The 12,108-nt window shown below is 34.1% G+C and overlaps 1 protein-coding gene across 4 annotated transcripts; it reads right to left on the reverse strand.

Annotated features, from left to right (window-relative positions):
- Positions 1 to 405: 405 nt before the first annotated feature.
- LOC142631370 (ABC transporter B family member 26, chloroplastic-like) lies at positions 406 to 10,926 on the reverse strand. Of its 4 annotated transcripts, none has more exons than XM_075805511.1 (18): positions 10,511 to 10,926; positions 9,006 to 9,133; positions 8,096 to 8,138; positions 6,798 to 6,842; positions 6,578 to 6,700; positions 6,387 to 6,490; positions 5,807 to 5,861; positions 5,647 to 5,717; positions 5,372 to 5,474; positions 4,122 to 4,332; positions 3,087 to 3,160; positions 2,869 to 2,925; positions 2,702 to 2,776; positions 1,808 to 1,882; positions 1,446 to 1,727; positions 1,273 to 1,337; positions 1,128 to 1,188; positions 406 to 768 (listed from the first exon to the last, which is right to left on the reverse strand). In XM_075805511.1, the coding sequence occupies exons 1-18, from the start codon at positions 10,883 to 10,885 to the stop codon at positions 688 to 690; spliced, it is 2,028 nt and encodes a 675-aa protein (XP_075661626.1). In that variant the 5' UTR covers positions 10,886 to 10,926; the 3' UTR covers positions 406 to 687. The 4 variants fall into 4 exon arrangements, with proteins under 4 accessions (XP_075661626.1, XP_075661650.1, XP_075661635.1 ...); XM_075805535.1 differs by lacking the exon at positions 10,511 to 10,926 and adding an exon at positions 9,220 to 9,387; XM_075805520.1 differs by lacking the exons at positions 5,807 to 5,861; positions 6,387 to 6,490.
- Between the last annotated feature and the right edge of the window lie 1,182 nt (positions 10,927 to 12,108).

Genomic DNA, 12,108 nt, shown 5'->3' on the forward strand with positions numbered 1-12,108 from the left:
AGTCTCTAAGACTCGAGTTCCATGCGTATATAAACTTAATTTTAAACTTAATTTAAAATAAGATATAGTAAAACTCGAGTTTATAAAACTCGAGTTCTACCGGAAGTAAAACGAGTTTTAAAAACTCGAGATCCTGGTGGCATTTTGTCCACCTCAGCAAGCCCAAGCGCGCATAAAGCGAGTTTTTGAAACTCGATTTATTATGTAAATCTCGAGTTTCAAAAACTCGAGTTGCTATTTTCCTACATAGTTTCAAACTATGCCTAACTTACTATATTCATGCCATTCACATGCCTAATCTGCACATTCCCCCGAAGATTGTGATTGTAAAATACGAACAGAAGCTATGATGTAATTGCACTTTGACAGTGATTGAATAAAAAGAAGACACATAAGAAGCTTCAATCAATAAAATGTTAAGAGGAATCAATTAAATTCAAACACATGGTTACATTGAATCTAATTATCCATGGAAAAAAAATAACTGTTTCTGATGCATTGATCAATATTGCGATGTGTTTGAATTTAACCGGGAAACCTAAGATATAACAACGCCTAAGGAATGGTACCTAAGTTTAACCTATCTGAAAACTGCAGCATAGATGAACAAACGACGAATACATGAAGCCACCAAAGCTGCGTTACCAATCGGAAGTGAGACGTGTACAGTCAAAACCCGGTCTTGAATCAAGCCAGAGCATCTGTTTGAATTTTAAATAAATGTGCATACAAGCCATCCTTGAGAAGGAGCTCTGTGTTGTCACCCATCTGCAAAAACACAAGTCATCACAAACAGAATACTAATATGCATCTATGCTACTACAGGAAACTACCTTGAAAGGTTGCTCATGTAATGCCAATCTTTTGTATAGTGAACATCTTAATGAGATCCACATATGGTGGCCCCAAATTCATTTAAGCATGTCCTATTTAGTACTAGTGATAAAGCATAGGCATGAGGCAACCACATATTCCTAAATTCAGGAAAGCAGTAGCTATTTTAGGGAAACTTCTGTCAGCTCAAATCAATCTATACTAGATCAGAAAAGCTTCTGAATTCTACAAGATCTTCAGTAGACAAGAACAATTACGTTGTTTATTTTGAATACTGAGAAAGTAGTTCTAACCTCAACAACTCGACCACTGTCCAGTACTATGATTCTGTCAGCAGCTTTAATTGTAGAGAGCCTGTAAAAGGTTCGTCACTGTAATGCAAATTGTCTCATAATTAAAACTTCAAAATGCAAAAACGAGAGGAAAAAAAAAAATCACCTATGCGCTATGACAATGACAGTTCTTTTGGCTTTGACGTCATTTCCCATTGCACGAATAACTCCCTAAAAGATACCAATATCAGAAACAGTGAGCTAACATTTAAACTCAGATGTTTTTGTTTTTGTTTTTTTGTGAACTGATTAGTAATATTGAAACTTGAAAGAACTTGCCTTAACATAATGTTCACTTTCAGAATCTAGAGCACTGGTGGCTTCATCGAGGATCAGAATAGCAGGGTCTCTAAGAATGGCCCTAGCAATAGCGATTCGCTGCTTCTGTCCCCCGCTGAGTAAATTATCATCAACAACAGTTTCATAACCATCAGGTAGAGATGAGATGAACTCGTTAGCATAGGCCTGTTTCGCAGCCCATTCTATATCTTTCTGTTCAATGTGTCTAGAGCAACCATATCTAATATTTGACTTGATGTCCATATGAAAGAGATGAGGTTCCTGTCTGAAACGAAGATTTAGATTATAATTGAAAAGCCATCTTCACTCTTCAGTGCGTGGTTTAGTTTATGTGGTCTAACCTGTCCAACAAATCCAACTTTTTCTCTCAGCCACCTGATGTCTAACTCTCTCAGCGGGAAACCATCAATATAAATCTGCAATTAAGAGCACCTTTTTCACAAGATCCGTCAACCATAAAATACTAATACCTGTAAAAAATTTCTTCCTCGAAAGCAATACCCCAACATTAAAAGAAATTTGTAGCTAGATTTGGCAGTCCAAAGCTCATCTCCAAATTTCATATGCATAAAGGATTCTAACTTTAAGAAAATCTAATCACGTTCTAACATCTAGATACAAATACCCCCATCATACTGCATTCCTGTTTCCATTCCAAAAGGCAATCGAGAAGAGCAAGAATCAGGCATATTTTCAGGTGGTCCAAAAGGTTTTCAAAATTATAAACATCAAGAGTTTCTGTCAAAATTTTGATTGATATGCTTTCAAGTGACAAGTGAACAGTCATTTGGAATCAAACCAGACTCATTGTTTCAAGTCAATTCCTCATGGGTTGCCTTTAAAGTAAGAGAAATAAAAGTACTGTCATATTTGTAGTCCAAAAATGAACTATATTATTTGCTACATTCTGAGTTCATAATATACTGGTTTTATTTTTAAGGTTGGCATATTGCAATGTGCTAATTGGGGTTTAGGAGTGCAAAACCCAGAAATATACATGTCCAGGCCTAATTTACGTGCAGCAATCATTGATAAGGAGAAGTTGTTTACAGGGTGTAGTATGTTCTATTGTCCCAAGAAAAAAAAAATTCTTGATAACACAATGAATCATTTAGTAATAGATCAAAAACCTTTAGTTCATTTAATATAATTATTGATTTTATTTGAAGATGCTACTGATAAAAAAAATTTTATTTCAAGATGCTAACATGAGATGCAAGGTAATTGTAACTTACCTGACCACTACTTGGCTCATAGAGACGAAGCAAAAGATTGACTAATGTGCTTTTTCCACTGCCACTTATACCAACCTTGGAAAAGTTTAAATGTACATAAACTTCTTAAATCCTTGCACCAGCATTATAATGAGGAGCGGTATTAAATAAGGAGATAAAATTCTTACAATTGCAACCACTTCATTTGCTTTCACAGAGAAGTTTACATGTTCTAGAATGGGCACCTGTTGAATGTCACTAAGCAGTGAGTACTTTATGGACTACAAAGAACTATTGGTCGTTTACTTTTCTCCATACAAATTTATGTAAGCAGGTAACATAAGAAAACATCTGGGACACAAAAAGGAAGATAAATCAAAGTCAATTCAACCTAAAAAAGACGTACCGTTAACCTTGAAGGATAGTGAAAAGTTACATTCACAAACTGAATATGTCCCATTACCTTCTGCAACTTCACACCTGTAGACAGTGGGGCATCCCATTACAAATAAGTATATTTAAACAAAATATTTTCTATTTATTTATTTATTTTTATGGGCAAGTTACACTTGCACCCATTATGATGCTTGACCCATTGTAATTAATTTTCTGTCTTATCTTTTTTCTTGCTTGTAATATTTGACTTCTTTGTACTCTTTTTGCATAAAAGTAGTTTTATTTTTTAATATAGACTTATCTTACTTATCAAAAAAAATGATACTTGAACCCATGACCTCACTCTCGATCCCATTATTATGGGAGGAGGAGGAGGAGTCATTTTGAATAGCTCATTGGCATATTTAAACAAAAACTTTTAACAGAAGGCATAAAATATTGGAGGAATACAGAAAAATACAGATTTCTTAGTTGAGTTCTCATAGGTGAAAACAAATACTAAATTGTACCAAAAGCAAAACATCATGGTAGAACTAGAAATTTAAAAAAAAAAAAATTATAAGCTACACGTGCATCCAGTGGGTCGTGAACCCTTGACCTCACCATCCATCCTATTATTAGAGAAGAAGAAAGTGCTAGTTGAACTACAACTCATTCGCATGTTAGAACTATAATTTTTTATTTTGATAAGTGCATGTTAGAACTAGAAATGTTGAAACTGAAATTCACAAAATTTGGCATATGCTAAACTAAAGTAAATCAGGAGTCACTATCCTGTTCAATATTTCTTCACAAGAGTCGAGCATCACCTAAAAGCAAAGACTGGTTCAATTATAAAAAATAATGTGAAAATGCAATACTTGTCAAAGCAATTTCAAGAAGTCTCCTTAATTTGCACCATAGTGATAACAGTATTTAATGTACAACAAGTTTATAAGCCTTGGTTTCTGCAGCATGTCAAACAAGGAACCTAAACAACATATATCATGATTAAGGATCATTAATTTTTAAAAAATTACAATTCAACCATAGACAGAGTGCTCACCTTTTGATAAGAATTGGTCACTAGGCAAGAGATCTATTAACTGGAAGACCTTTTCACTTGCTCCAACGGACTGTAGTAATGATGATAAATTATCTGTGACCCTCCAAGTCGCATAAATTAACCACTCACAGTATAATACATACTTAGTAAGTTGTTCAGGCGACACATGACCACTCAAAATTGACATTCCTCCTAACAGTAGCGCAATAACCTGTAAAATGTGGTATGAAAAACATTGTGGAAGTCAAGCTACAAAAACTTCATTTGGATGACAACTTCTACAATACATCCAGGAGCATTTGGTTTGAGTCAGTGGTGTTCATTTTAGATGGTAACTATTGAAGATCCTTTTGTGCATACTTTAGTAGTACTCTCTCTCTTCTATTACTGAAAGGTTATTACTCATTAAAAATTATTTGAAACAGAAATAAGTTTCAAATATTTTTGTAATGTATCAACAACAAATTCATGAAAGCACTCTCAAAAGATATGCATTTGTCGATCATGATGCCCTAGATCATGTACAAAAATTTAACATGTATCAGTATCTAGTTCAGTTCTAGGAGTATATGACTTACAAATGTGTCGTGTGGTAAAGTAAGCATTTGGAATATGTATGATACTTGTGGTCGTGTTTGCAGTATGAGACCTTTAAAATTATAGATCCTAAGAATGGTATATCCACAATCAAATGCTTTGGAAGACATCTCCTTGCACATAAGATGCTAAAGGACATGGCATTACGGGTTCCAACAACTAGGGATGTGCATTAAAAACAAAAATTAGCTTGTACCTTGTGAACAATTTAATATGTAAGGTGATTGATTAGTATTTATTCCCCCTCCCCCCCCCCCCCCCCCCAACCCCCAACACCCCCAACAAAAAAAAGAAAAAGAAAAAAGTTTACCTCTAAACTGGTTTGCAAGAAAATTTCTCCAAGTCACCAACCATTATGTGGCAATTGATAAACTCATTCATGTGTACTTTTAGTCACAGGACCTATTTAATGAGTCATGTGACTTGTTTAAATAATACAAGTGGATAGTTTTATAAGTCACCACGTAATTAGTTGGAGGAAAACTTTGTAACCCCCCCCCCCTCCAAAAGAAAAAAGGCTCAGCATGAGGCTTGGGAAACACCCCACTGATACTCTAATAAAAGAAACATGCATTGTAGAAAGCTTCGTAGAAAAATAAGCATTTTTTAAACCTAAAACTGTCAGTTTTTTATAAACTAAAAGTATGCCAAACCTGTGTTGAACGATATAGGGTATTGAAACTCATATTCCACAATCCATAAGCCACACTTTCTCGAATGTTTACGAAAGCTAATTTGTCCAGCCATTGCTTGTACCTAACACCGTAAGGATGGATCACTTAACAGAATCATGATCATGCACATAAACAAATATGGGTGCTTTGAGTGCCAGACTCTGTGACTTGCTGCACAGTGAGTCCACCAAAGAGACAATTTCAAAAATGGACACTCCAGTATTTGACAGGAAATTAACGGTAAGAATTATTGCCTTCCAAGTTCTTTCCTTTCAGTTCCATAAATCCGGACAGTTCTCATTAAAGAAAGTGTCTCTTGTGCAACCTACATTTGAAAAGGAAACAGAAATGAGCATACAAAAAGATTCTTCAAGTGTCAAATTTTTAAAAGCACGATCAGTTTTCCGCCTATACTTCGTTAGCACCAGCAGTGTACTCTTGGAATAACTTTGCAGCTCTCTTTTGGTACCTGTTAACCAGAGCACCAGAGCAGGTTTGACAAAGCCATTAAACAATCAAGAGGCCAGTAAAAGACAACCTAATAAGCAGAAAGCAAAAATTCTCAGTGCAGGAGGAAGCAATAAACATTGAAGTTTATGCATATATACAATGTCCCAATTAAAGCCAAAATTTAGAATTAATAAACCTACAGCTGTTGATTCAGAGAAGATCCTCTATATAACAGAAGATGAAGATGTATAAAAGAATTTAGATGCAAGTTTTCACATTACACAATAATTTATTCCTCTTCATCTAAATTGTTGAGGATATGAACAGACAAAAAAGAGATCTTGTAGCAAATAATAAGAGGGGAGAGCAACTTGATAGTTACCAATAAATTATTCCAGGATAAGGACAACTTGAATACAAATAAAGATAATCAATACACAACTTTGTTTTTTATATAATACAGATTTTTGTGGAAACACAAACTCAATTTTTAAAAGACTAATGTGATACGCCTATCAAGTTTAGAGAAGGTGCAGATGCTTACTGGCCATAAAACAGAAAAATCATAGATAGAATGAAGCATATAACCAATGCTGATAATGCAAGAGGCCAAGATAAAGTCATCAGGTTGATCAATGCACCTGTCCCCTATATACAGAAATTTAACTATAAAATTGACTCTACCACTGAAGGCCAGTTAAGGGAAAGAATAAAGTATTTGCTAAGAACTGCAACCTGAAGAGCATTGCGTAATATCAGATGAACATCATTCCCAATAACATGAGACAGTTTTTGACAATCTGCCCCAAGCCTGCTTGTCAAATCACCAACTGCTTCTCTGTCGAAAAAGGATATATCCTATATCGAAGATACACCAAAATAGAGTACTCTATTGAATGAAAAAAGATACTCATGACACCTCATATACATTACAATTCCAAACTAAAACACAAACCTGAAAAAGAATAGATGAATATAGAGTTTCCCTGAGACGCATAACCTGTAATATGAAATATGGAGGACCAGATGATGTAATAAGCACTTTGCCAAAAACAAGTAGAATTTAAGCAACAATTATAATAAAAAAAAAACATATAGAATTTCTAAATTGCAAAATCAAATGCCAAAAAAAGAAAATGAAGCCATATTAGTTAGCATTCTTGAAGACATCAATAATTGCAAGCACATAAAAATGATTCGGTGGTTACAGACAGAAAACAATCAAGGCTAAAGCAGAAGGAACAATGCCTAAATGGACCTTAGAAGATCATGAGCCAAAGACAATATTCCACAGTATTTATTTGTTTTTTTTTTTTAAAGTAAAAGTCAAAATTGTTTGCTCTCACAGACAAAAAGCAGGTTTGCTCTCGCCAACTTTTACAACAGAAATGTTACTTATCAAAAAAAAAAAATCAACAACAGAAATGGACAGCACCCATCAAAATGCAGTGATAAACTGATAATAAACAGTGGAGGAAAAGGCAAGTAAACAGAAAGAATTGCGTAACAGGGGGGAAAAACACTATGAAACTGTTTGTCTCAAACATGTTCCCCAACTTTCCCCCTCAAGGGACCAACTCAAGCTTGTTTACAGGTCAACCAGAAAACAATAACTCACAAGATAATACTTTTGTTGTAAAAAATGCTAGTCTGTTTACAAATTGCCCTTGATAATATCACAAGATATCTAGGTGGAACTTCCACCAAAGAGTAATGCTCTTAAACTTTCTTATTTTTCATATAATGATTTTTAAAATGTTAATTGGGCAGATGTTCTCTCAGATAAAAAGTCTACTACATATTCTACCACATTGGAAGGAGGTAATAACTCATAAGCCAACTTTGGCAGCTGGGACCAGGGTGGGGACGAAGTATAGAGACATAACATGTTGCCTATCAGACAATGTAGTTCGGTCTGAATGAACTGAAAGTTCTGACTTCAAATTAAAGGAGCTGCTTTGGAACTAGTTATCATGACATCACATCAATCACATACACATTTGGATTTAGTTCTCACTTTCTTAACAATTAATAATGTGTATAAAATGTCACTTCACAGTTAATATGTTAAGCCAAAAAATTCATTTCTGTATCAAAAAGTTGAAACTTCCTGCTGAAAGTAACAAATGAAACAAACCATTATGTTGATTAGTATGGCAATGACAGGAAAGGAATATGTCTCATAGCCTCCATAAAGTCAAAATTATCACTTGTGGGGATTCTTTGAGAAATAACTAAGATCAACAGACTCACCAAGATCATATTTGCAATTGCAAAACAGCAACTCCGCAGGCCACTGAAATTTAAAAGAAACATAATTAAAAACCAACAACCTCAACATAAGAAGTTATATAAATAGCCCATATTACAATTTCCTATACCTTTTACATAAGATATGTTATTATAAACACTATACAAAATAACCAAATTATGCGGACATCATAAGTTCCTTGGGCACTTTCATGATGGATTGCAACTGTAAAGCTAGTCAACTTGCTGGAGTGCATTTAAATTTTCCTCATTAAAATTTCACGTAACCGCCACACCATACAAATTCATCTATTAAAAATAAGATAAAAAAGAAGGAAGTGTCACAGTTTGCACATGGTGATAATCTCCATTCTCGCCTTGTCCATTTCAGTATTAGTACATGAAATTGAGAAACAGGGCAGGACCTTGCGTATGGCCTCGATTACAAGGACAAACTAACCCTTAATTCCTAAGCATACAAAAAGGAGATCGTGTTGATCACACAATCAGTTCCCCATGCCAGACAATAGTTCTCCTATAATAATCATCAGAAATCACAGCATATAATTATGGATGACCAATTAAAGGATAATAGGAATAAAATTTTAAGGTCTAGCTTTTGTAAAACTGACATTTTACCCATACATATAAAATTTCTGCCATAGAGGAGCTATGCATTCGACATCCATAAATCCACTACTAAGTGGCACACATGTATGAAATCAAAATGGATATATTGAACATTCAGAAAGAACACATGGAGTATAGAAAATTTAATAAGAATGTTATATATTGATTCTGGTAAAATAATTCAAGAAGAATTAAAATATAAATATTGAATTTAGTTTTACAAAATTGCTTGCTGTCTGTCTAAACTTAAATGTTAACAAAATTTTACTAAATATGAACCAACCTGCATATCCCCGATGTGACACACAAGATAAGTAAGAACTGTGAGTTCCTACAGAACACCACAGTTTCACCATTCTGTGCAGAAAAAATTGATGCTGTCAATACACTTGGTATTGATATCTCTGAAAGCTGCAGCAGAGAAACATATGTTAGAAAGTGACTGTAGATGGACATATAAAATCAAAGAAAATGAATAATACGCAAAGAGGTTATACATTATTTCAAAAAGGAAAAAAAAAGTTTAAATGAATTCAAGAGGCTTCATGAACGTCAAAGCTGAGAGCTCAGAACAGCTAAACTAGTAATGAAACCAATTCTACTCCCAGTGTAAGTGTTTTCGAATATAAATTTTCAATACAAACAGTACTTTGGACACACAAACCCAAAAAAAAAAAAAACCACCAAGGATTGTGTGTGAAGCACACAAAGTGTATACTAGGTTGATTTGGGCTATATGAGGCAATGAGCAGGTACATCGCCTTTTTGCTATTGCAAAATATGGCTAGTGCATCCTAGTTGTAACAATATATCATCTAGATCTACTACACTCATATACCACATATTCACTAACACAACTCGTTAAATCATCACCTACAAGATTCTTCACCTTTCCAATTACAAAGTTTTACACTATGTTTGGGAGTTTATAAAACATAATGGAATATAATGGATAGATCATAAAAAATTGGAATAGAATATTATGCATTTTCTCTACTGTGCTTGAACCTTACAAAAAAAATTGAGTAGAAATAAAATAAATATCTAATTTTATGATTATACCATTCCCTTTTAATTTGTCATTTCTCCAAGAAGAAATGGAATATTCGTTAAAAATTTTGGTCTCCTACATTTGTCACAATTCGAATTTCAACCCTGCACATTTAAAAATGTTAATTTCCTAAAATAATTTTGGAAATTAAAGTTTCTCAAATATTAATTGAAACACAATTTTGTCTCCAAACTTTCAAAATCCTGTTGGTATTATCCTTAGAAGTCAGAGCTGAGGCATGAAATTGACACAATTAATATAATTAGGCAATTAAATGTATGGTGGCATTTAATAAAACCATCCACGTGTACATTTATCACATGATCTATTTAACGAGTCACGTAACTTATTTGAATAATACACCTAAATGGTTTTATAAGTCACTATGTAACGGTATCAGGAGATTCCTCAAAACTTTGTCCAAATTGAAATTATTCGATTGTTGGAAGCCCAAAACAGTAATTTAGCCAACAATTTTTTTTGGTTTGGGAATCCATTCCATTTATTTCCCCTTAGGAGGCCCGGACACTAGGACAGGTACGACACTTTAACACGAGCAATTTTTAAAAAATTATAAATAGTTAGTACGACGCTAGTATGACACGGTTACGGCACTCTATATGTAGTGGTTGTGCTCCCTAGATTTCCACATCCCAAACAAGCTTTAATGGAACTCAAGCTAAAGCATTCATACAAAATAGAAAGCATAAGAACAGTAATAAATTAACAAAACGCACCGCAGCTATAACCAATGCGCCAAAACCAACAAAAATGGCCCATCTACCATCACCGGAAATCAATTCCCACATTCGCCGAAGAGCGAAGACCGCCGTGATGGGCTTCGCCGGCGCCGACTTTGTACTACTTTCTACATTTCCATCATCATCCTCGCCTAGACTCCACCAACTACCCCCAGGCAAAACCAAACCAACGCGGGTTTCGACTGGCTCTCTGACTCTGAATTCGTTGCTTTTTGACGTTGAGAAGCGGATTTCGAAACGGCGGCGTTTTGGTGGTTTGGTGCTGAGGTATTTGATGGGAAATGGGAACTGGTTTTTGGGAATTGGGGAAGGAAAGGTGAGCGAGGGAAGGTTGGAGTAGGAGATGGCCATAGAAGTGTAAATTAGAGAAGTGGTGAGGGTTGTTTTTTATATATATTTTTAAACAATGGCTGTTTTTGAAATATGAGAGTGTGTGTGTATATATATATATAAAATAAAAACACTAAAAGTTATATTATTTTATTTGCAAAAAATAACAAATGCAAAAAGGCAAAAAGTTTTTGGCAGATAAGGGAAAACCAAACAAACACATGTCAGAAAATCCTTTATTTATTTATAAATTGAAGTTGCAAGAATTGTGTAGAAACTAATCGATTGGTGTAAATTCGTATTTTGAACAATTGCTCAATTTTTAAACAAGGAATGATCAATCAATGAATGTAATTGTATAAAGTTGTAATTTGAATGTTGATAACATGTGGGATTTTGAAACATGATGCAATCATTATGCTGTTTTTGTTTACATGATTTTTGAAAACTTAAGCATTTGATAATACAATTTTGTTAGATCTTGAGCTTAAATTGATATTAAGCTTGAGCTTGGCTTAATTAAAAAATTAAGTCAAGTTAAGCCGAGCTCAAGGTTTTGGACATTTTGACGAATTTGAGCTTGAACATTATTTTACTTTTATTATCAAGCCGAACTCGAACATGCACTACTAAGCAAAATTCGACTTAATTACAGCTCTAGATGAAGTAGTTAGTAATTTGTATCATGTGCAAGTTGAATTATATTAGGCTCCAACTTCAGCTTTTGTAACCCTCAATTTATTTACGTATGCTATTAAAGACAAAATGAGAGGAATTATGTTTAAGAAAAGCATGGATTTGAATGTATGCGATGGAATTTTATTTCAAAAGGATATGGATTTCTGTCTGGCTTTTTGTAACTATTCGATTATCAGCACATTTCTTTGTCATGGTGACTTTATACATTGATCATGAGATAGCATGGGTTGTTATTCTAAGTAAAACCTTCTTTTTCTTTGGTTAAATTGATTCCTTGTTGCAGAGACATGGAAATGGATTAGAGTTGAGTTTGGGGTGATAGGGTTTGTTCTTGAGGTTGAAGATGGGTAAAAATGCGTTTGTAAATTCTGCATATCAGAAAATTTATAGATCTAACCAAAAGGAAACCTAAAAAGTACAAGGTGCTTTAGCTAGGATTTTGTGAAGGATATAAGATATTTTGATCGTGGACATACTTTGGAAATGGTAGATTTTCTTGGATTTAGATTGAGGCACTAAAGCTTGAGAAATTGGTGCATGCAAAA

The sequence above is a fragment of the Castanea sativa genome, chromosome 1, assembly GCF_040712315.1.
Source record: "Castanea sativa cultivar Marrone di Chiusa Pesio chromosome 1, ASM4071231v1".
In the NCBI taxonomy this organism is placed as follows: Eukaryota; Viridiplantae; Streptophyta; class Magnoliopsida; order Fagales; family Fagaceae; genus Castanea; species Castanea sativa.